Source organism: Dendrobates tinctorius, unplaced genomic scaffold (genome assembly GCF_039654945.1).
Source record: "Dendrobates tinctorius isolate UK_male_01 unplaced genomic scaffold, ASM3965494v1 ptg000060l, whole genome shotgun sequence".
NCBI lineage: Eukaryota > Metazoa > Chordata > Amphibia > Anura > Dendrobatidae > Dendrobates > Dendrobates tinctorius.
Window position 1 is genome coordinate 44,030,262 of NW_027361728.1, and position 26,644 is coordinate 44,056,905.

The 26,644-nt window shown below is 42.9% G+C and overlaps 1 protein-coding gene across 2 annotated transcripts in view; it reads left to right on the forward strand.

The window, feature by feature from the left end:
• WDR49 (WD repeat domain 49) overlaps positions 1-26,644 on the forward strand; it is a 257,162-nt gene that overhangs the window by 106,413 nt on the left and 124,105 nt on the right. For both annotated transcript variants that reach the window (XM_073578935.1, XM_073578936.1), the window contains exon 8: positions 12,909-13,073. In XM_073578935.1, coding sequence (XP_073435036.1) covers positions 12,909-13,073 — 165 coding nt within the window. The remainder of the gene's footprint in view (positions 1-12,908; positions 13,074-26,644) is intronic.

Here is a 26,644-nt window from a genome sequence, read left to right on the forward strand (position 1 = left end):
CAGGTGCATGCAAAGGGCACGCGAAGAAACAAGGCAAAGCAAGGCGAGAAACAAGGTAAGACAAGGTACAGGGCAAGGAGCAGAACGTAGGCAGAAACACAGAGTCAGGTCAGAGCGAGAGCTAGCAGTGGAGCATAGGCCGAAGCCCAGAGCCGGGTCAAGGGGGAAACTTGAGACTAGCCCCGAAATGTGCAAGAGAGCACAAAAGGTCAGAGAGCAAGAATGGTGCGTGTGCCAGGAGGCACAACAGAGCACCATAGGTCAGAGCAAGGAAAAACAAGCAAAGACAGAGAACATAGGAAGGACCACAAGGCAAAGCATATCAAAGGCAAGTCATGGCAAAGCAGGCAAGGCAGAAAACACAGGAAGGACTACAAGGCAAAGCATAACTAGGACAAAACATGGCACAAAGGACAAACACAAGACAAGGCACGGGACAAGAAGCAGAGTACAAGCACAGAGCTTGTGCAGACACGCACTACAGGGCAGAGTGCAGGGGCACAGAATACAGGGAGCGACCGAGCAGACTAAGCAGCCATGCAGGGAAGCAACACGATACTCAGGCCCCGACCATAGGAAGGGGCGGTCTGATATAGGGCATTAGCACCTGCACTTCCGGGTCAGGACCAGGGAAGGACTTCTGGTTCAGTTCCTCCAGGATCATAGAGAGCATTGCTAGATCAGACTGGGCTGGACCATAGAGAAGGTCACATGATCAGGGGCTCCAGAAACACTGAGAGGTTAGCTGGGTCAGACAGTGCTGGAACATAGGAAAGGTCACATGATCAGGGGCTCCAGGATCACAGAGAGAATAGCTGGATCAGACAGTGCTGGAACATAGAAAAGGTCACATGATCAGGGGCTCCAGGAACACAGAGAGGATTGCTGCAGGCAGAGCAGAGACGGCTGGTCACACAGCAATGACGTATAGCCATGAGGTAAAATACACATGTGCACTGGCAATGGCAGGCAGCCATGAGATGAGGCGCGCATGCACACTGCTCCAGGCATCTTGCAGCACAACAGTCACAAGGTGCGTGTGCACACTGCTTCCAGGGATCTTGCAGCATGAGACATAATGGGCATGAGAATTCAGTGCACGTGCACACTGCTCCAGGAGTCATGCGGCATACCAGACATGGCGGGCATGACAACAACTATTTCTTTCGAACCTCACATATAGAATATGCGTGAGTTCAGAATGGGTAGAGGAAAGTAAACGTGGTTATAAGCATTAGTCCAAAGTGGAAAAAATGGACATCTTCAACTGAACATTCAGTCATAGAGGGAAATATAATAACAATCATTTTTGCCTTGAACAACAATAGACTGTCATTATCTGGAAAGAAGTTGGCCTTGATTATTTTTTTTTCTTCTGGTTTATATGGAAAGACCCTTCCATAAAATAATGTTCCAATTACATTAGCAGAATGTTCATAAAAAAGATCATTTATTTTTCACCTGTGACATGTATTCCTGCTTTAACGGTGATAGTGGCCACTATGGCTAAAAATGAACAGCATATGACTGCATCAGTGCAACACTCGTCAACGTACAGTATATAATGCGTATGGCCACTTCAAGCCAGTGCTATAGACAGCTGTCTTATCTCACAAGGATTAGATCTCAAAGTTATACCTGTCTATCACTTTCCCCTGACATCTGGCTTTGTATGAAAGTCAGGATTACTCCATATTTTGGTCTTATATTGATTGGCCAGTATTGATCTTATGGGTATGGCTGGCTTTAGAAATCTTTTATCAGAAAAGACTGTGTTAATGAACATTCATGGAGACATAAGTTGGACAAATGGGCCATATACTCTAAGGGCATAGTCAATTAGATTATCATTTAAACACTTTCCCAGCTACTTAATAGAAAAATGATGATGGTGATTAGACAGGAAAGTTAAGAAAACATGAATAATAATTTGCTCGCTATCAATTAATTTCCCCCTATTATATGGGAAGTTTGGTTTTGATAAACCGGTGTCCATCTGCCCATCCTTTGAATCCTCTGCCAACAAGTTCTTATGTATCCAAAGTAAAACTCTCTTTTCACAGATAACGAAAGATTGTACAAATTGATTTGCAGGACCAGTGGCTACACCAGTAATGGTGTGCTGCCAGACTGATAACCCTTAAAGGGAACCTGTCAGCAGGATAGTGCTTAGTAACCTACAGACACTGTCAGGTCGGCGCCGTTATACTGATTAAAATGATACCTTGGTTGATGAAATCCTTCTTGTGGTTGTTTAATCTTTATTTTCAGTTTTGAGTTAATGATACACTTGTGCTCCGGTGCAGCCAGTGGGCAGGCACAGGCACCACCATCATGCTGGAGAAGAGAAAAACAATTTCCTCCTCCAAGATGGCACCGCTGGCGCCTGTGCAATAGCAGCTATCGGATCACCTCTATACACCGATAGCTGCTACTGCGCAGGCGTGGCAGGCGCAATTTTCAAACTGATTTTTTGGGTTTCAGTTTGTTTGACAGAGTCATTTACAACCTTCAGAGTCACTAGGCAAGGCTCTCTTCTGCAGAGTGTAAGATCTTATGGTCTGTAGGAACCTCTCTCTTCTGTAGACAGTAAGCGCTACTGATCAGTGAGATCCCTTTCTCGCCTGTAAAGTGTATGCTTTTATGGTCAATGGGTTTCTCTCTCTCTCCTCTCTATGATGTGAATTTGCTGAGGAATTGCAAACTTTCCGTTATTGAGATTCACGCAAATTGAAGTTTTGAGTAAATTTTGGTGAAGCTGGCAAATTCGAATTTCACAAGATTCTCTCTACTCTATTTGTAACTCTTTTAAATGGCTCATTTGACTAATCAGTTTAAAACATCTGGGAAAGCTTCGCTAACATTAAAATCTGAAAACTAACTAAAAAATAACTTTAAAAAAGATAGAAAAAATTGATGAATTGTTGCAAATCAGAAAGTCACTAGTTGAGATGTATTTGCACAAGGAACTGATGAATCAGGCCATCTCTGTTTTCCTACTCTGCTTTGCTCTCTTTCTCTAGGTCTTCTGTGAGAGTTAGTCCTCAGTTTCATCTCAAGCTCTGCAGTCTATGAAATCTATAGAGGGGAATGAAGGACTAAAGTACCCTCCATCATAGCTTTTTAATATTACCGCGGTGATGGCGAGAGGAATGTTTTTAATTGAAGAGACTCTACTGATGTATGGAAATTTACAAGCAATGCTCCATGGGGAAAAAGTATGCAAAGTAGCTCTCTTTAAGAGAGCAAAAAGGATTTCATATTACCCAAATGAGACTCCCATGTGTATATAGTTGGCTTTGTGTTCTTGCCCCTTAACTGTACAGAGCAGGTTACTGGTTGGACTGATGAGCTGTTTTTGACATAGCTCTGCTTGGTGCTAATGAGGGGTAGGAACCCCGAAACAGCACTCTGCCGATGGGTGTCTTGGCTTTTATAAGATTGAATTCTTCTAGAGAAGAGCTAATTACATGCAGTTAAGGGTGAAAGATAAACTTAAACGATATATATTAAATATCTAAAGAACATCAGCCATGTGCCTTGTGCATTATATTACCCAATATAATACTTTTTAATTCCTGCCTAGAGACTGACTTTAAATTGATCGATAGCTCCCTCTATAATACGCTGTCATGAAGCAATACAAAGTGTATCATAGACGTGGTGGATGCTCTAGCAAGTATATTGTCTATGTTTTCTTAATTATTCTCATACAAAGAGATAAATGCCAAGTTAGGAAGAAGTTCCTTCTGTACTTTATCAACAATGTGTTCCTTTTAAAGCTTTTCATTAGAGAACTCTTTGTCTTTTAAAGTTTCTTTTTTTATTTCCTACTGGGCTTTAATATGGATATGTCTTGGTGATATAATAAATATGGTTAATCTCAAAAAGCCCAGGTGCCTACATTAGGACAGGAACTCATCAGTCAGTAAACCACAGCTTCTTTCACGTGTCAGTGCTTTGGCCTCACGGCTGCCTTAGCCTTTCCATTTAATAGCTCAGTAAATCTTTCTCAAGCTTGTTTCTCATGATCCTTGAAGATTAATGGTTAACCAGTTTAACTCTTACCATCACCAATGACTACAGATGGTGTTGTAATATTGCAGGATGTAGCATCTCAGGTACAAGTCTCTAGGGAGGACTACAAAGTGCAAAAAAACCAAATAATGAAATAGTTTAAAAAAGCAAAAAAAATCAAGCCGCCATGCAGCAATATCAGTGGCAAAAATAACAAAGTTACAAGTCTCTGAAAATGGTGGCACAAAAAATTTTTTATTTACAAGGTTCTGAATTTTTTTTATACCATTAAAACATGAAAAAACAGGTTTAGCTTCACAATTACCATGCTACCCCAAGGAATCATAATGTCGAGTCATTTTCACTGCATAATGAACGCTGTAAATACAACCCCCCCCTCCTCAAAAAAGAAGGGAATTGCATTTTTTTTTTTCTTCATCATTTCACAGCACTTGGATTTTTTTTCAGGTTTTTTAAGTAAATTTAGAACAATCATTCAAAACTACAATTCTTCCTGTATAAAACAAGCCCTCTTATAGCTATGTAAACAAGCAAAAAAAATAAGTTATGGCTCTTGCAAAAAGTGCAGGAAAATGCAAACATGCAAAAAATCAAATTTTCATGTCTTGTAGGGGTAAAGTTTATTTTCCTTTATTTTCCCAAATTAGAATGATCACCTATCAACAGGGTAAGTAGCAAATGTCTGATCACCCGTTACCCCATTGCTGAGACTCCCACTATTGTAGAAGTCTCCAGTTCTTATTGTATGACAATGGTAAGAAGTAGTTTGAATGAAACAGTGGCTGGGCAAGCATACTGCCTCCCTATTCAAAGTCTAGGGGCTGATGGAAACTTCTTAGCCCTTTTCACCGCAGGAAAACGTCAGACTGCCAGCCCTCATACTAGTGATACTCTCGTGGAAAGATACCTTTAATAGAAAATGTTGTAGTTTCCAGATTAAGTTTAAAATCCTTTTTCCTTACTGCAAAGTAGCTTAAAGAAATAAAATAAATGAAATTAAATAAAATAATCGTGTAAGTGTTAGTGTTGAGCATTCCGATACCGCAAGTATCGGGTATCGGCCGATACTTGCTGTATCGGAATTCCGATACCGACTTCCGATATTTTTTCAATATCGGAATTCGGCATCGGAATCGGAAGTTCAGTTGATTGACGGCCTGACGTCATCATGATGCGCGGTGTGTGCGCATCATGATGCGCCGTCATTTCGGGCCTTCCGGGGGTCTCTGCCGGCCTGCCGGGGGGCTGTGCCGGCCTGCCCGGGGTCTGTACCGGCCTGCCGGGGGGCTGTGCCGGCCTGCCGGTGGTCTGTGCACCCTGTGGGGGTCTGTACCGGCCTGCCGGGGGGCTGTGCCGGCCTGCCGGGGGGCTGTGCTGATGTCCGGGGGTCTGTGCAAGCATCGTCCGATGGGACTACAAGTCCCATCGGGAGATGCCTGCTACCATGACAGTGATTGACACATTAGCCAATGATGGGACAGTAGTAGTCCCATCATCCGGCTAATGTGTTAAATGTTAAAAAAAAAAAAAAAAAAAAAAAAACTACATACATACTACATGCATGCTACATACATGCTACATGCATGCTACATACATACTACATATATACTACATACATACTACATACATGCTACATACATACTGCATGCTACATACATACTACATACATACTACATGCATGCTACATGCATACTACATATATACTACATACATACTGCATGCTACATACATACTACATACATACTACATGCATGCTACATACATACTACATGCATGCTACATACATACTACATACATACTACATACATACTGCATGCTACATACATACTACATACATACTACATACATACTACATGCATGCTACATACATACTACATATATACTACATGCATGCTACATACATACTACATGCTACATACATACTACATATATACTACATACATACTACATACATGCTACATACATACTACATGCATGCTACATACATACTACATATATACTACATGCATGCTACATACATACTACATGCTACATACATGCTACATACATACTACATGCTACATACATACTACATATATACTACATACATACTACATACATGCTACATACATACTGCATGCTACATACATACTACATACACTCACTGGCCACTTTATTAGGTACACCTGTCCAACTGTGTGTTAAGACTTAATTTCTAATCAGCCAATCACATGGCGGCAACTCAGTGCATTTAGGCATGTAGACATGGTCAAGACAATCTCCTGCAGTTCAAACCGAGCATCAGTATGGGGAAGAAAGGTGATTTGAGTGCCTTTGAACGTGGCATGATTGTTGGTGCCAGAAGGGCTGGTCTGAGTATTTCAGAAACTGCTGATCTACTGGGATTTTCACGCACAACCATCTCTAGGGTTTACAGAGAATGGTCCGAAAAAGAAAAAAAATCCAGTGAGCGGCAGTTCTGTGGCCGGAAATGCCTTGTTGATGCCAGAGGTCAGAGGAGAATGGGCAGACTGGTTCGAGCTGATAGAAAGGCAACAGTGACTCAAATTGCCACCCGTTACAACCAAGGTAGGCAGAAGAGCATCTCTGAACGCACAGTGCGTCGAACTTTGAGGCAGATGGGCTACAGCAGCAGAAGACCACACTGGGTACCACTCCTCTCAGCTAAGAACAGGAAACTGAGGCTACAATTTGCACAAGCGCATCGAAATTGGACAGTAGAAGATTGGAAAAACGTTGCCTGGTCTGATGAGTCTCGATTTCTGCTGCGACATTCGGATGGTAGGGTCAGAATTTGGCGTAAACAACATGAAAGCATGGATCCATCCAGCCTTGTATCAACGGTTCAGGCTGGTGGTGGTGGTGTCATGGTGTGGGGAATTTTTTCTTGGCACTCTTTGGGCCCCTTGGTACCAATTGAGCATCGTTGCAACGCCACAGCCTACCTGAGTATTGTTGCTGACCATGTCCATCCCTTTATGACCACAATGTACCCAACATCTGATGGCTACTTTCAGCAGGATAATGCGCCATGTCATAAAGCTCGAATCATCTCAGATTGGTTTCTTGAACATGACAATGAGTTCACTGTACTCAAATGGCCTCCTCAGTCACCAGATCTCAATCCAATAGAGCATCTTTGGGATGTGGTGGAACGGGAGATTCGCATCAGGGATGTGCAGCCGACAAATCTGCGCCAACTGTGTGATGCCATCATGTCAATATGGTCCAAAATCTCTGAGGAATGCTTCCAGCACCTTGTTGAATCTCTGCCACGAAGAATTGAGGCAGTTCTGAAGGCAAAAGGGGGTCCAACCCGTTACTAGCATGGTGTACCTAATAAAGTGGCCAGTGAGTGTATATACTACATACATACTACATACATGCTACATACATACTGCATGCTACATACATACTACATACATACTACATACATACTACATGCATGCTACATACATACTACATGCATGCTACATACATACTACATGCATGCTACATGCATGCTACATACATACTACATGCTACATACATACCACATATATACTACATACATACAATACATTCATACAATACATACATAGACATACAGTACATATAACATAGAGTAACATACTTACCAATACTTGTCACATTGTTCCCCGAAGCCATTGTCTTTTCCGGGATAAATATTAACATAACAAACCACAAAAATACTCACCCACGATCCGAAGCAGTCCACGAGTGTGTCCCACGACGATCTTGGGTAGAGAACGGCAGCATCAGATGATGCTGCCGTTCTCTACGGGCTGCAGGAATCCAATGACGGAAGGTAGGTATCCTTCCGCACTGTATTCCTCCGCCACTTAAAAAAAAAAAGTCCCTAGTCTCACTTTATGCCATTGCTGTGTGGGAATTTCCCACACAGCAATGGCATAAAGTGAGACTAGGGACTTTTTTTTTTTAAGTGGCGGAGGAATACAGTGCGGAAGGATACCTACCTTCCGTCATTGGATTCCTGCAGCCCGTAGAGAACGGCAGCATCATCTGATGCTGCAGTTCTCTACCCAAGATCGTCGTGGGACACACTCGTGGACTGCTTCGGATCGTGGGTGAGTATTTTTGTGGTTTGTTATGTTAATATTTATCCCGGAAAAGACAATGGCTTCGGGGAACAATGTGACAAGTATTGGTAAGTATGTTACTCTATGTTATATGTACTGTATGTCTATGTATGTATTGTATGAATGTATTGTATGTATGTAGTATATATGTGGTATGTATGTAGCATGTAGTATGTATGTAGCATGCATGTAGCATGCATGTAGTATGTATGTAGCATGCATGTAGTATGTATGTAGCATGCAGTATGTATGTAGCATGTATGTAGTATGTATGTAGTATATATGTAGTATGTATGTAGCATGTAGTATGTATGTAGCATGCATGTAGTATATATGTAGTATGTATGTAGCATGCATGTAGTATGTATGTAGTATGTATGTAGTATGTATGTAGCATGCAGTATGTATGTAGTATGTATGTAGCATGCATGTAGTATGTATGTAGTATGTATGTAGCATGCAGTATGTATGCAGTATGTATGTAGCATGTATGTAGCATGCATGTAGTATGTATGTAGTATGTATGTGGTATGTATGTAGCATGTAGTATGTATGTAGTATGTATGTAGTATATATGTGTTATGTATGTAGCATGTAGCATGCATGTAGCATGCATGTAGTATGTATGTAGTATATATGTGGTATGTATGTAGCATGCAGTATGTATGTAGCATGCATGTAGTATATATGTAGTATGTATGTTGCATGTAGTATTTATGTAGTATGAATGTAGCATGTATGTAGTATGTAGTATGAATGTAGCATGTATGTAGTATGCATGTTGTATGTATGTAGCATGTAATTTTATTTTTTTTTATTTTTTTTTTTTTTACATTTAACACATTAGCCGGATGATGGGACTACTACTGTCCCATCATTGGCTAATGTGTCAATCACTGTCATGGTAGCAGGCATCGCCCGATGGGACTTGTAGTCCCATCGGACGATGCCTGCACAGACCCCCGGAGCCTGCACAGCCCCCCGGCAGGCCGGCACAGCCCCCCGGCAGGCCGGCACAGCCCCCCGGAGCCTGCACAGCCCCCCGGCAGGCCGGCACAGCCCCCCGGCAGGCCGGCACAGCCCCCCGGAGCCTGCACAGCCCCCCGGCAGGCCGGCACAGCCCCCCGGCTGGCCGGCACAGCCCCCCGGAGCCTGCACAGACCACCGGCAGGCCGGCACAGACCACCGGAGCCTGCACAGACCCCCTGGCAGGCCGGCACAGCCCCCCGAAAGGCCCGTACAGACCCCAGAGAGGCTGTACAAGGGCAGGAAAGGGTTTTTCTTATTCCGATACCGGAAGTCCCATAGACTTGAATGGGACTTCCGGTATCGGAATCGGCGATACCGATACTTTTTTTAAAGATCGGCCGATACCATCCGATACGATACTTTGAAGTATCGGACGGTATCGCTCAACTCTAGTAAGTGTGTGTGTGCTTGTATTTATATTTTTTTTAAATATTTTTGTTGCTCTAACTTAAAAACAAGATTAGCTCACTCCATACACAGTGGGTACAGAAAGTATTCAGAGCCCTTTAAATTTTTCACTCTTTGTTTCATTGCAGCCATTTGGTAAATTCAAAAAAGTTCATTTTTTTCCTTTTTAATCCCTTTCTGACATCAGACGTACTATTCCGTCCATGTGCCCTGGGCCAATTTGACCGTGGATGGAATAGTACGTCTCAGCGCCATCCGGGTGCGCGGCCGGGTGTCAGATGATTCTCACAGGTGACACCAGGCACTAAGTCCCAGAAGTGATCACGGACCGCTCCCGGCACTTTAACCCCCAAAATGCTGCGATTGAACACGATTGCAGCATTCCGGGGGCAGGCAGAGGGCTGACAGCCCCTATGCCTTTGGATCGGAGACTCCACGGGGTGTCGTGAGGTCCCGATCGCTGCCATGGTAACCCAATGTCATCATAATGACATCCGGGTAACCAAAGAAACTTCCTGTCATGTGCAGTGCATGTCAGGAAATCTCTAAGGTCAGTGGGCACAGAATGCAGTGCTGACAGCTTCTGTAGCATGCAGATTGTGCTGCATCTGCATGCTATAGAACTGATCAGCCTGCAAAAAATGATTGTCCCATAGTGGGACAAAGTGTAAAAGTAAGAATAAAGTAAAAAAAAGTTTTTAAATAACTGGAAAAATATAAAAAAAATAATAATAAAAAAATCATTATGTATTCTATCACTAAATAAATATTTGAATGAAAAAAAATCTAAACAATAAAAGTACACATATTTGGTATTGTTGCTTCTGTAATGACCTGACCTATAAAACTGTCCCACTAGTTAACCCCTTTAGTGAACACCATAAAAAAGGCAAAAAACAATGCTTTATCATCATACCGATGAACAAAAAGTGGAATAACACGCGATCAAAAAGACTGATACAAATAAACATGGTACCGCTGAAAACGTCATCTAAGCCCCCATACAGCTCCATCACCAGAAAAATATAAAAGTTATAGCTCTCAGAATAAAACGATGCAAAAATAATTATTTTTTATATAAAATAGTTTTTATTGTATAAAAGCACCAAAACATATAAAAATGATATAAATGAGGTATCGCTGCAATAGTACTGACCCCAAGAATAAAACTGGCTTATCAAGTTTACCATACGCGGAATGGTATAAACGCCCCCGCAAAAGAAATTCAAGAATTGCTGGGTTTTGTTCATTCTGCCTTCCAAAAATCGGAATAAAAAGCGATAAAAAAGTCATGTGCCCAAAAATGGTACCAATAAAAACATCAACTCGTTGCGCAAAGAACAAGACCTCATATAATTTTGTAGGCCAAAATATGGAAAAATTGTAGCTCTCAAAATATGGTGATGCAAAAACTATTTTTTGCAATAAAAAGCATCTTTTAGAGTGTGACAGCAGCCAAAGAGAAAAACCCACTATAATGCCACTTTCACATGACCTGATATTTCAGGTACTGGAGATGTAAGTGTCTGTGTGTGTAATACCGTGTGGCATGCGTATGCCGCATCAGTACCACAGGGATGGGTGCCAGGGAAGAAGCGTTACACTAAGTGCTGTTCCCCGGCACCAGGTGCTGAACACGGCTCTCATCATTCTCCCCTGCTCTGCCGGCGATCGGTACAAGCAGGGGAGAATGATGAGAGCTGTGTTCAGCACCCGGCACCGGGGAACAGCGCTTACTGTAACGCTTCTTCCCCAATGCCAATGCATGTCACATGGATGACATCCATGTGTGTTATGCGTATGCACGTGTGCTGGATGTTTTGTGGCCCGTGCTGATGTAAGGGGTGCGCAGGGACTAGCTGTGCCCACTCTCCCTTGTCTGTGTTTGGACATCTATGGACAGCTGGTAAATTTAATGGGAAATGTAATGCTGCTATATGTGCTGTTGTGTAGTGTAATATATATATATATATATATATATATTGCATTAAAGTGTAGGGAAAGTAGGGAAAGTGTAGTGATTGACTTAGTCCACTAGAGGGAGGCATTGTAGGAATAGCAATAAGAGTAAGATTGGAATTAGTTAAGTAGGAGGGGCCAACTGGGTAAGCTGGAAGTTTTTCCTGATTCTAGGCAGTAGGGCCTGGGAGTCCGGACAGGGCAGTTGTGCTATGTAATGTTTCTAAGTAAAGAAGCCCATCTCGTCCATAGCCTAGGAGTAATGATTGCCGGTGAAGAAAAGGAATACAGGGCAGTTTTGTCATGGTGGCAGTCAGCCACATGGGAAGACGCCTGTGTGTCCGGGGTGAAACGGACCAGGAACTCTTAATGGTAGTCAGACAGAATGCTGCGGTACTGGGGACACTAGTGCGACCCTGTGATATTCCTGAAGAAGTGAAGGAAAGAACAGGGACAGAAAATGTCATGTCTTGTGAAGTATCTTGTGATGTACCTAAATGTGAACTGGACGATCTGAGAAAGGAACTGAGTTTGTTTTAAGCTGGAATTTGACTCCCTTTGTGTGGAACCTCAAGAAAGAAATCACCAGCAGACCAAAGAGGATCCAGACGGACGGGAAAGTGGAAAAAAAGTTACGCTACCGTAGAGATATTGTGTGTATGTGACGGAGGGCCACGGTGCAGCAAAACACCCATTGAGAGCCACGACTACAGCCCTGGTCCCCGTTTCAATGACGTTAAATGGACATGTCAGTGTGTTTTGCCCACGGACACACAGTCTGTGGAAACACACTGACTTGTGCACAGACCGATTCACTTGAATAGGCAAATAGCGCTCCGTTCCTCCCGAGTCCCTCGCTAAGTACCACTATACAGCCACATATAATATACCTCATGTAGATGTAGCTGAGGTTCAGCACAGGGGGCAAAAGACTTCTGAGTGGGCCCCTAACCAGTAACCATGCTTCCAACTATGGTAGTGCACCCTAAGGCCGGGATCACACTACCGTGTGTGATGTGAGAAACTCGCACGAGTCTCTCGCATCAACACCATGTATTTCTATGCAGCCGCAGCTCTGGTCCTGAGTGTCGGCGGCAGCGCCGGGTGTTGATGCGAGAGACTCGGCGGCCTAACTGTAATGAGTAAAGGGGAACCAGGCTGTTACTGATTAAAAATCTCTTTACAAAGACCAACAATGATGTTAGCGCCATACAGTGACCATATAGTTTAGATACCGATCTTGTAGAACAATTCAAGATATCACAGTTATAGATAGGGACTTACAGCTGATTTTCTGCTGCATTATCCATGGATTCTAGTCAGGAAAATATTAAGCATGATTTATATTTACCATGTGGAATTCTCACTTTTTAGGTAATCAGCTCCGACACAGGATCAACAATTACATTCTGGATGATCGACACTGGAAGGAAAATCAAACAGTTCTCCGGCTGTCACGGCAGTGCGGAGATTAGCACAATGGCCTTAGATGCAAGTGAAACCAGGCTTTTAACTGGGAGCACTGATGGAACAGTGAAGGTAAGCAGAACGTGCTTTAAGACCCATCATTATGTATTATTCATTGTTTGCCTCTTTTTGTGATTACATCCAATGAAAGTCATGTAACCAAGTAATAAATTGCAGAGCAGTTAAAGGGGTCATTTGAAATTAGAAACAAAGTTATGCTACTTTTCCAGAAACAGCGCCAATCCTGCCCATTGGTTGTATCTGGTTTTGCAGCTCAATTGTAACAGACAAGTGGAAAAAAGTGGAAAAAAAAGAGATTCCATTTTCTAATATTAAAGTCCACCTTTAAAAGGAATCAGTCAGCAGGTTTTCGTTATGTAACATGAGAGCAGCATGATGTAGGGGCAGAGAGCCTGATTCCAGTGACGTGTCACTTACTGGACTGCTTAGTGCAATTTTGATAGGGTTCCTATTTTCTCTATTGCAGATGTAGCAGTGGTCACAATATTGAGCCCTGTATAACCCCTGTACCACTGATTAGCTGCTTTTTGTTAATTGTCAGCAATTTGCTAATGAGTTGTGGGATATACAGATTAGCCTGACTGACCTGAAAATAAAACATAGTCCAACAGTTATAATCTTCTGCTGATATAACACTGATTGTATGAATATTACAACACACAACCTAATAAGTGACACATGCTTGGAATTAGGCTCTCTTGCCCTATACTATGTTGTTCTCTCAGATTAAGTATCAAAAACCTGCTGACAGATTCTCTTTACCTTTAATAAACATACATTGCATTTATACTGTAATCTACTACAGTATAACTGATCGGTTCTTTTTCAGTTACAGTGGCATGCAAAAGTTTGGGCACCCCTGGTCAAAATTACTGTTATTGTGAACACTTAAGCAATTTGAAGATGAGATTTCTATATATAAAAAGAATTTCCCCGTAGACTAAACCCCTTTGAGTTTTTTGAAAAGTAATTTTAAAAATTCTTTGAAAATAATTTTTTAAAAGAGTTTTTTTTGGAAATTTCATTGTTATTTTACTATGTAATTTAAATTATTTTTTAAAGAACATTTTTTTAAACATACATATGGATTATTGGGGAGATTAATTTGTTACATATTTTTATGTATCCCCGCTAGAGACAACAGGGATAATATTCGAAAATAAAATGTTAAATATAATATGAACAAATGTGTCGTCTACCCCATTTTTAATCCCAATTTGCATTATTGTATTATCAGTTTTTAATATGGTATAAACTTCAATCAATGTTTTTAAACAAAACACTCACTAATCTAAATTCACACTAGTCAGAATGTAGTTTATTATTTTTTCCGGGAACCAGATCCTACATTGGTGGAATGGGAGACGATCCTATACAACATGCCAAGAAAACCAAAAGGGTAGGAGTGCGAGGCTCTAAAGCTGTGTTCTGTGCATCCATGTACAGACACCCTGAGGAAGGGAAACCGTGTATTCTCCTAAACGCGCCGGACAGCTTTTTGGCTTCTGAGACGCTCCGTAGCTATAGTGACGTCACACGCTGCCAGGTACGGTTGGCCATTTTTTCCTTTGCTGAGTAACCAGGGACGCCACCGGCCAGGGCATCCCTGGCTCTACGCGGCTACATTGTGGTCCCCCGCCGCAATGAACTCCACCATCTTGCTGTGACATCTCATCGCCATTTCTCACAAGCGGGCACACGTTCCATGATCTGGAACCGGGTAGAATACAAGCAGGGTAAGTGACAAGCCTTCAGGGGCTGATGTAACTTTTTCACCTGCCCACCTGTAATTCATCCCTTCCTTGTATAAGGCATGTCCATTGGGGAGGTTCCATTTTGTACATCTAGCTTCCTATGCGCGACAAATAATAGAGCTGTTTACTCATAAAGTGCCATGTACCTAATATTGCAGACATTAATTCTGTAGTGTCGGGTTTGGGCATTCGCTCCTCATTGTTGAATTAAGTATTGATTTCAATTGTGGTATATGTGACACACTAATTTTGCTCACTCATTGGCATTTATTTATCTATCTATCTATCTATCTATCAGTTATTTGACATCTATGAGTGATTGTTATAAGGATTAGTGCGACAAACACTTTATATTCACTTACTGGACTGCTTGGTGCAGTTTTCATAGGGTTCCTATTTTCGCTATTGTAGATGTAGCATTGGTCACAATATTGAGCCCTGTATAACCCCGCCTGTACCACTGATTCGCAGCTTTCAGTTAACTGTCAGCAATTTGCTAATGAATGGTGGGATATACAGATTAGCCTGACTGACCTGAAAATGAAACCTAGTCCAACAGTTATAATCTTCTGCTGATAAACACTGATTATATGAATACTACCACACAGCCTAATAAGTGACACATGCTTGGAATTAGGCTCGCTTGCCCTATACTATGTTGTTCTCTCAGATTAAGTATCAAAAACCTGCTGACAGATTCTCTTTACCTTTAATAAACATACATTGCATTTATACTGTAATCTACTATAACTGATGGGTTCTTTTTCAGTTACAGTGGCATGCAAACATATGGGCACCCCTAGTCAAAATTACTGTTATTGTGAACACTTAAGCAATTTGAAGATTAAATAATCTCTAAGAGGCCTAAAGTTAAAGATGACACATTTCCTTTGAATTTTAGGCAAAAATAAATATATATATTTTTTTTCATTTTAATGGGAACCTGTCACCAGGAATAATGATGATAAATCACATCAGCCGAATTACCAAAATCCAGATTTGCACTTACCTCCTCATAGAAACCCAACATATTGGTTAAACATGACCTATCTCTCATGAATCCATGCTGGATGTCAATTATTATATTACTAGAAATAGGCCCGATGCTATTGCATCGGGAGTGCGGTGAAATGAACATCTGTCGGCAGGCGGCTCAGCCAATCAGGATTTGAATGCTCCGCCCCGCTGGCTGAGCCAATGAGCGGTGCCGCGTGGGATTTGAATCCCCCGCCAAAGCTGCGCGGCACCGCTCATTGGCTGAGCACCCCGGGATTCAAATCCCCTGCCGGCTGAGCCAATGAGCGGTGCCGCGTGGGATTTGAATGCATGCATGGCCCTCTCACCCCCCTATCCTGGTATGCATGGTCCTCTCACCCCCCTATCCTGGTATGCATGGTCCACTCACCCCCCTATCCTGATATGCATGGTCCCCTCACCGCCTTTCCTGGTATGCATGGTCCTCTCACCCCCCTATCCTGATATGCATGGTCTCCTCACCCCCCATATCCTGGTATGCATGGCCCTATCACCCCCCTATCCTGGTATGCATGGTCCTCTCTGCCCCCCATCCTGGTATGCATGGTCCTTTCATCCCCCTATCCTGGTATACATGGTCCTCTCACCCCCCTATCCTGGTATACATGGTCCTCTCACCCCCCCAATCCTGGTATGCATGGTCCCCTCACCCCCAATCCTAGTATGCATGGTCCCCTCACCCCCCTATCCTGGTATGCATGGTCCCCTCACCCCCCTATCCTGGTATGCATGGTCCCCTCATCCCCCTAACCTGGTATGCATGGTCCCCGAACCCCCTATCCTGTATGAATGGTCCTCTCACCCCCCTATCCTGTATGCATGGTCCACTCACCCCCCTATCCTGGTATGCATGGTCCCCTCACCCCCCCAATCCTGATACGCATGGTCCCCACACACCCCCATCCTGGTATGCATGGTCCCCTCACCCCCCTATCCTGGTATGCATGGTCCTCTCATCCCCCTATCCTGGTATGCATGGTCCCTGAACCCCCTATCCTGTATGCATGGTCCTCTCATCCCCCTATCCTGGTATGCATGGTCCCCTCACCCCCCAATCCTGATATGCATGGTCCCCTCACCCCCTATCCTGGTATGCATGGTCCCCGAACCCCCCTTTCCTGGTATGCATGGTCCTCTCACCCCCAATCCTGATATGCATGGTCCTCTCACCCCCCCAATCCTGATATGCATGGTCCCCTCACCCCCTATCCTGGTATGCATGCTACCTCTCACCCCCCTATCCTGATATGTATGGTCCTCTCACCCCTATTAAACTGCACACATACAAAAAAAACAAATATTTATACTCACCTTTATTCCCTGTGCTCCAGCACTGTCATGTTCTGCCGGAGGATGGGGGAGGAGTGTGGTGCCAGAGTACGCGCATACCCATACCACGCTGTCTGGCGCCATATTGCTGAAGGCACACTGCAAATGTGTCTTCAGTAAAATGGCGCCAGAAGAGAAGCGCCGTGGCAATGCTCCTCCCAGTCAGGTAAATATGTAATCTCCCGCCCCACCGGCTGAGCCAATGAGCGGTGCCGCACGGGATTTGAATCCCCCGCCAAGCCCCAGCCAGTGGGCGGCTCAGCCAATGAGCAGAGCCACGTGGCTTGGCGGGGGTTTCAAATCCCGCTCGGCAACGCTCATTGGCTCAGCCGGAGGGGCAGGGGATTTGAATCCCGCGCCGCTCATTGAATCCTGGCTGCCATATCGGAATACTCATAACTTGGGTGTTCCAATATGGCGGTGCCGTTTTTGTCACAGCTTCTGGCCGCGCTGGATTGTGGGATAGCGACACAATCGCCGGAAGCTGTCATAGATCCGATTGGCAATTATATATTAGATTCTCTGTGATATATCTCTGCAGGTCATTTCTTATAATGCCCTAAAAACTTTGCACACTACTGATGTCAGACTTACTGGATGGTGGTTACCTGGACCAACCTTCTTACCTTTCTTAAATACTGGCACCACATCAGCCATCCTCCAATCCTGTGGCACCACCCCTGTTACAAGAGAGTCTAAGAATGAGATACACCAGTCTTAATATTACTGAGCTCAATTACCTCAATATCCGTGGATGAATGATATCTGGGATTTGTCAATGTTTCATTTGCTCAGACACAGGCATACTTCTTCTTGTGTTAAACTTTGATTTTTGCCATGTTGAAAGATCCCTGAAGCAGACAGTTCATTGGTTAACATGGATGAAAAGTACCTGTTTAATATTTCAGCCCTTTCTTTGTCCTCTATAATTATCTTGTTATTATCGTCTTTTAAGGACCTATACCATCTGTTTTTTTCTTTTTGGCTTTGATGTATGTATAACATTTTTGGGGATTTATTTTAATGTCGCTCGCAATTTGTTTCTCTGTAGATAACTTTGCTAGCTTGGTTTCTTTTTTGCTTTTCTTATTGAGATATACATACTCCTCCAATTCTATTTCTGTATTCTCGGCTTTCACAATATTGAATGCCCTTTGTTTTTGTCTTATTAAACTTTGTACTGTCTTCTTTTTCCATAATGGTTTCTTTTTATTCCTGGACATTTTATTGCCAGAGGTTATAGGTTTTCTACCGGATTCTAGTTGTATTTCTTTAAACATGCCAGATTTATGTCCAGTATCCCCAGTTACCATGACATGGTCCCAGTCTACACGATTAAGCTCTTCCCTTAATTTGTTGAAATCAGCTCTCCTAAAGTTCCTGTTTTTGGCGTTTTCCCTTTTGAATGTTTGATTGAAAATCACATTGAAACTTACCATATTATGGTCACTGAATCCCAAGTGCTCCCTGAGCTGTAGATCTGAAATTGTATCTGGTCTATTTGACAGAACTAGATCCAACAAATTATATCCCCTGGTTCGTTCATCTACCAGCTGAGAGAGGTAATTTTCATGAATTGCCGATAAGCACACGCAGCTTTTAGCACAACCAGAAGATTCTATGTCCCATTAAATGTCTGGATAGTTAAAATTCCCCATAATAAGGACCCTATTATTATTTTCTACCTTTTTAATTTGTTGCAGCATTTCATCCTCTACCTGTTCTACTATATTAGGAGGCTTGTAGCAAACTCCAATTTGCAGCTTTCCATTATTGCCATGCCCATGTACATTTACCCACACTGACTCTACATTTTCGCAGCTCCACCAAACATCATTGAGCACAGGTCTTAAGTTAGATTTAATGAAAATACACACCCCTCCACATTTGTTGTCTTTCATGTCCTTTGTAAATGTTGTGTAACCCTCTAAATTTGTCACCCATTCAGGGCTTTCATCCAGCCAAGTTTTTGTAATGCCCACCATATCGTAATCTGTGACTGACTTCTTGCATTTCCCACCAGATATTTAATACTATTAGCACCTTTATTACTTCTCTTCACCTTCCTATCTTAATTATATGTCCCAGCCCCCCTAAATCCTCATTGTTCGCTACTACCTCACTCTCTCTATCTATCCCCTTTTTAGGACTTCTACCCTCCCTCTCCCAATCCTAGTTTAAAAGATTCTCCATGTGCACCCTTTCCATTAAGGTGCAGCCCGTCCCTACTGTAGAGCCTGTAGCCGACAGAGGAGTCGGCACAGTTCTCCATGAACAACCCTTATTTCCTGCACCAATTTCTAAGCCACCTATTTATCTATAACAAAAACTTGATTCCAGCTCACCCAGTTGCTCTATGCTCATCCACCTGGGGCTGAGACAACGGCCTCACCCTGGCCTCCCATCAAGGACAATAAAAAAAAAATTGGAGTCCGACTCAACAGAACTGGATTTTTCTTTTCTTTTTATTTCTTAAAAGAAAATATAGTGCGTATAAAAGAAAATTTTCATGGTTGACATGACCCAGTCGATGCGTTTCGACTGCACTAAGCAGTCTTGCTCATGACTTACTCATGAGTCATGAGTAAGACTGTTTAGTGCGGTCGAAACGCATCGACTGGGTCACATCAACCATGAAAATTTTCTTTCGTACGTACTATAATTTCTTTTGTAAAATAAAAAGAAAAGAAAAATCCAGTCCTATCAAGCCTAACTCCAATTTATTTATTTTTTTAAGTTCACCTATTTATCTCCCTAAGCTCCCACTGTCTTTCTAGTGACACTCATGGCACTGGCAGTATTTCTGAAAACGCCACCTTGGAGGTTATCAGCTTCCTTCCTAGTTCCCTGTAATCATTTTTAAGAACCTTCCACCTCACTCAAACGTTGTCATTTGTTCTGATGTGTACCATGACCGCTGGGTTTTCCCCAGTTCCATCCAGCATTCTACCTTATCCGCAATATGCCAAACCCGAGCACCCGGCCGGCAGACAACACACTGTTTGGCATTCACGGTCTCAGCAGCAGATGACCATGTTTGTCCGCCTAAATATAGAGTTCCCTACCACCAACATCTGTCTGGCCTTTGCTGCACTCCTATTTCCCTCTTTCCTACAGCAGTCATTTTCCTGGTTGTAGTGATCATTGTCCTGGGCTTGCATTCCTAAGATCATCCAAACAGGCATGTTTACTAGGTTGTGCCAGATCAGGACTGAGCTCCCTGACACTTTACTCCCTTCTTGTAACTGCTGCCCAGCTACCCATTTCTAGGTCCTGATCTTCTCCACCTCCACCCTCCTCCATATCACTGGCCCCAGACAACGAAGTGAGCTCTAAACTCCCCTCCAGGTTTGCAATGCTACTCAGTGCTGCCAGCTGCATATTTAGATTCATTACCTGGGCTTCCAAACATGTAATGTGCTGACATCGAGCGCAAATATATTCACCCTCATACGGCGGTTCAAGGCATGCATACATCGTTAATAAAAATCAATTCTAAAGCTTTTTGTATACTTTGCAATGTTAAACAAGTACAGACCCATAGACTTGTATTGGCCCTTGTCATCTGTGCTGTTGGTAAAAACGCAGACATGTGCATAGCAGCATAGGTTATAAGTCTGTTTCGGCAGCATGGATAACAAGTGCAAAATCAAGTCTGTGGGTCCATGAAAAACATGTACAGCACACAGATGGCATCCGTGTGCCATCCATGTGCTGTCCATGTGCTGTATTGTGTTTAACATTTCAAACTAAAGGCGAAGCTTTGTAATTTCATTTTTTCATTCTTTCTTCATCCATATCAGAAAAAACACTGATAACACACTGATAACACACTGATGGCACACTGATGACACACTGGCACATTGATGACGCATTGGCACATTGATGACACACTGATGGCAAACTGATGACACACTGATGGTACAGTGATGGCACACTGATGACACACTGATGGTACATTGATGGCACACTGATGACACACTGGCACATTGATGACACACTGGTACACTGTTTACACACTGACACAATGTTGGCACACTGACGGCACACTGATAGCATAGTGATGATACATTGATGGCACACTGATGACACACTGGCACACTGATGGCACACTGATGGCACACTGATGAAACTGATGACACACTGGCAGCACATTGATGACAAACTGATGACACACTGATGACACACTGATGCTACATTGATGGCACACTGACACACTGGCACATTGATGGCGCACTGTTTACACACTGACACAATGTTGGCACACTGACGGCACACTGATAGCATACTGATGATACATTGATGGCACATTGATGACACACTGATGACACACTGGCAGCACATTGATGACACACTGATGGCAAACTGATGACACACTGATAACATACTGATGGTACATTGATGGCACACTGATGACATTGCTAACATACCGATGGCACACTGATGACACACTGGCACATTGATGACATACTGGTGCACTGTTGGCACACTGATATACTGATGATACATCGATGGTACATTGATAACACACTGATGGCACACTCATAACACACTGATAACATACTGATGGTACATTGATGGCACGCTGATGACGCAATGATAACATACAAATGGCACAATGATGACACACTGATCCAAAACACTGATTACAGGGGTACTGTTTTTTCCATTACTGGTTTTATGTAGATATGTGAAGGGGGTCTAAAACAGAATATGTGCACAGCAATGTCATTTTGATATTGATGTACACTATGTAATCATTTCATGGAACACCTGAAAAAGATGCCGTAAGCACACACCTGTACTGTTCAAGCATATTTTGGAGTCTTTGAATAAAATTAGTGAACACTTACATAGATGGATAGAGGGTCTGTAGGCTGCTCATATATCACATATTCCCATGTTCTACTGATTGACAGAAAAAAATGATGATAGATAACACTTTATTTTGCTACTACATGAAAGACTTTGCCTGATGTGTAAATATATATGGCTACTAGTTAATAAAGGGGTTTCAAGTTTGTAGTAATTTGTTTTTCCTTATATCATCTTAATGCCTTTGTTAGGCATCATCAGGTTTTTGACGGATAGAACATTCGCCCATCATAGTCTATTGGGCTGTTCACAAAAAACCAGAGACGTTTGTTTTGGATCTGAATCACGGATCAAACTCGTCCATTCAAAACTATGGGTCTGTTATCTAAAGAACAGAACATGGATGCCATCCATCTGTTATCCGAATGCTGTCAGTTTTTTATTTGTTAGTGGGAAGGAGAAGCTTGGAAATTTTTTTCAAATGAAAACAAATTCCTCAGTCATGGTCAAAATGGACATATGGGCCAAAAATGGAAGAAAATCAGATCCATTGCGCCAATTAAAAAAAATAGTTTTTTTTCTACTATGTAAAATAAAAAATGTCTGTCTGAATAAGGTGTTATAATGAACGGCTGATCATGTTTATCACAGACCTCCAGCAGCAGAGACCCCACTATAGCCCCAGTGATACCTGCAGCCGTATTTACCATTGTGGATATCACACAGGGGCCCAAGAGTAGGAGAGTTGTGCATTATGATGAGCTATTGGCATGTGCCAACCAGGACCTACCAATTCTCCAAATAGCATTATGTTCACAATGCTGCAGATATGTTCGACTTGAGCAGAAGTAACAGCAATCAGACATTTGTGGGACAAACCAGAATTTACTTGTGACTTACAGGAACTGTACAAATCATAAACAGAGAGGAAAAAAAACGAGACTTATCTGAAGATGGCTGCTATACTAGAGTAGGACAGTTTAAACAAGAGAAGCAGATACACTACATATTATTAAAGGGAATCTGTCACCCCATTTTAGCCCTATAAGCTGCAGCTACCACCATCAGGGGCTTATCTACAGCATTCTGTAATGCTGTAGATAATCCCCGGTTGAAACCTGAAAGATAAGAAAAACACTTTAGATTATACTCACCGGGGGGCGGGGGCGGGTGCAGTGGGTGTCCAGTTCCAGTCCGGCACCTCCCATCTTCATACGATGATGTCCTCCTCCTTGTTTCTCCCTCGGCTCCTGCGCACGCGTACTTTATCTGCCCGGTTGAGGGCAGAGGAGAGTACTGCAGTGCACAGGCGCCAGAGAAGGTCAGAGAGGTCCAGCGCCTGCGCACTATAGTACTCTGCTCTGCCCTCAACAGGCCAGACTGAACCAAACGCCAAGGTGAGTCTAATGTAACTCTTTTTTTCTTATTTTTCAGGTTACATCGGGGGCTTATCTACAGCATTACAGAATGCTGTAGATAAGCACGTGATGGCGGTGGTTGCAGCTGATAGTCCAAAAATGGGGTGACAGATCCCCTTTAAGCATCAATAGATACAACAGTGCCATCTGCTGACACTGCAATCTAACGCCTCCAAGGTATAATAAGTCTGTATCTTGTTGCATGTACAGTGGGGAAAGAAAGTATTTAGTCAACTACCAATTGTGCAAGTTGTCCCACTTAAAAAGATGAGAGATGCCTGTAATTGACATCATAGGTAGACCACAACTGTGAGAGTCAAAATGAGTAAACAAATCCAGAAAATCGCCTTGTCTGATTTGGCAAGATTTATTATGAAAATTATAGTGGAAAATAAGTATTTGGTCACCTAAAAACATGCAAGATTTCTGTCTCTCACATACCTGTAAATTCTTCTTTAAGAGGCTCCTCTGTCCTCCACTCATTACCTGTAGTAATGGTGCCTGTTTGAACTTGTTATCAGTATAAAAGACTCCTGTCCACAACCTCAAACAGTTACACTCCAAACTCCACTACGGTGAAGACCAAAGAGCTGTCGAAGGACACCAGAAACTTAATTGTAGCCCTGCACCAGGCTGTGAAGACTGAATCTACAATAGGCAAGCAGCTTGGTGTGATGAAATCAACTGTGGAAGCAATAAAAAGAAAATGGAAAACATACAAGACCACTGAAAATCTCCCTCGATCTAGGGCTCCATGTAAGATCTCACCCCGTGGGATCAAAATGATCACAAGAACGGTGAGCAAGAATCCCAGAACCACACGGGGGGACCTAGTGAATGACCTGCATAGAATTGGGACCACCATAACAAAGGCTACAATCAGTAACACACTATGCACCAGGGACTCAGATCCTGCACTGCCAGACGTGTCCCCCTGCTTAAGCCAGTACATGTCCAGGCCCGTCTGAAGTTTACTGGAGAGCATTTGGATTATCCAGGAGAGTATTGGGAGAATGTCATATGGTCTGATGAAACCAAAGTAGAACTGTTTGGTAGAAACAAAACTTGTCGTGTTTGGAGGAGATAGAATGCGGAGTTGCACCCAAAGAACACCATACCTACTGTGAAGCATGGGGTTGGCAACATCATGCTTTGGGGCTCTTTCTCTGCAAAGGGACCAGAACGACTGATCTGTGTACGTGAAAGAATGGCTAGGGCCATGTATCATGAGATTTTGAGTGCAAACCTCCTTCCATCAGCAAGGGCATTGAAAATGAAACATGGATGGTAGAGTTGAGTGAAACAGGTGGGTCAAATTCAAAAGTCGCTGACTTTAGCTAAAGTCGGGTTTCGCCGATCGAAACCTGACCATAGCGTGAGGTCGGCCATGAGGTCGCCGACCCGAGCGCCAAAGTCACGTTTCAAATAATGCTTTCAGCGCCTTTTCTCAGCCAATGATGGAGGACGCACACTGTGGGCAACGCGATGACATGGGCAGCGGCCACCACCATCTTAGAGAAGGGCATGGAAGTGATTGGCTGGCTTTGTGTGGTGTCACAGTGGCTATAAAAGGCCGTGACCGCTGATCGCCATCTTACTTCTGCTGATCTTAGAAGAGGGAGAGGTGGTGCTGCTGATTCTGAATAGGGAGAGCGTTAGGCAGGGAAGAAGACAAATAAATAGCTTCTGCTGATAGCGCTTTTCACTGTACAGTTAGTGTGCAGTGAAAGATGAGGATTTTTGTTGTGTGTAGCAGCGCTGGTAGTGATTAGGCTGCCTTTTAAGGCTACCTGCCAGCTGCATTGCTGTGTGCACACTACTGTTCAAGCTGCTTTTTTCAAAGCACTCCAACTTTTATTATTTTGTTCTGGTCAGTTGCCGAGTGTTCTTTTTTCACACACCGTATAGCTGTGTATGCTCCTCACACACTACCATATACCGGCTGGTATCACGGACAAATACAAGCTATCTGTGTGTGACTCTGGAAAAACAAACAGAGGAGATTTTCCATTTCTCCAGACCTACACCATATAGAGCTGTCCGCTTTTCAAACAGTTTCGTATATCTGCTCTTTGATCACGGTCAAAACTATACAGAGACAGCGTGTATCACTCCGTATAAAAAATAGAAGGAGATTTCAAATTTTCCATACATACACCGTATAGCGGTGTACGCTCCTCACACACTACCGTGTACCGGCTGGTATCACGGACAAATACAAGCTATCTGTGTGTGACTCTGGAAAAACAAACAGAGGAGATCTTCCATTTTTCTAGACCTACACCGTATAGAGCTGTCTGCTTTTCAAACAGTTTCATATATCTGCTGTTTGATTACGGTCAAAACTATACAGAGACAGCATGTATCACTCCGTATAAAAATAGACGGAGATTTCAAATTTTCCATACATACACCGTATAGCGGTGTACGCTCCTCACACACTACCGTGTACCGGCTGGTATCACGGACAAATACAAGCTATCTGTGTGTGACTCTGGAAAAACAAACAGAGGAGATCTTCCATTTTTCTAGACCAACACCGTATAGAGCTGTCTGCTTTTCAAACAGTTTCGTATATCTGCTGTTTGATTACAGTCAAAACTATACAGAGACAGCGTGTGTCACTCCATATAAAATTAGACGGAGATTTACAATTTTCCATACAGACAGCGTATAGAGCTGTCCGGTTCTCAAACAGTATTGTATATCTGCCGTTCACATTACGGTCACATCTATACAGAGTCAGCATGTGTGTGTGACACTCCATAAATACATATACAGACATTTCCATTTCTCCATATACCGTATTGAGCTGTCCGATTCTCAAACAGTATTGTATATCTGCCATTTGCATTACGGTCACATCTATACAGAGTCAGCGTGTGTGTGTGTGTGACACTCCGTAAATACATATACGGAGATTATTAGTTACACAAAAAACGTATACAGCTGTACACTTCTGATACAGTACCATATAACTGCTTGTTGGATTACGGTCAAATACATACTGGGAGAGAGTCTGTGACTAACAAAATATATACATAGATTTAATTTTTTTAATACACCTTACACAGCTTGACGCTCCTCATACAGTACCATCTCTCTGCTGGTATTTTTGGTACATTTTCTCAAACATGAGGAAGTATGGTGGAAGAGGCCGCGGACGTGGGCAGGGGGCGCGGCTGGTACTGATCGTGGTGGTGCATCGGCTGGTTCTGGCGAAAGCACAATAGCAGCTAAGGCAGGAGGTGTTGAGCCTGCGTCATCGTCT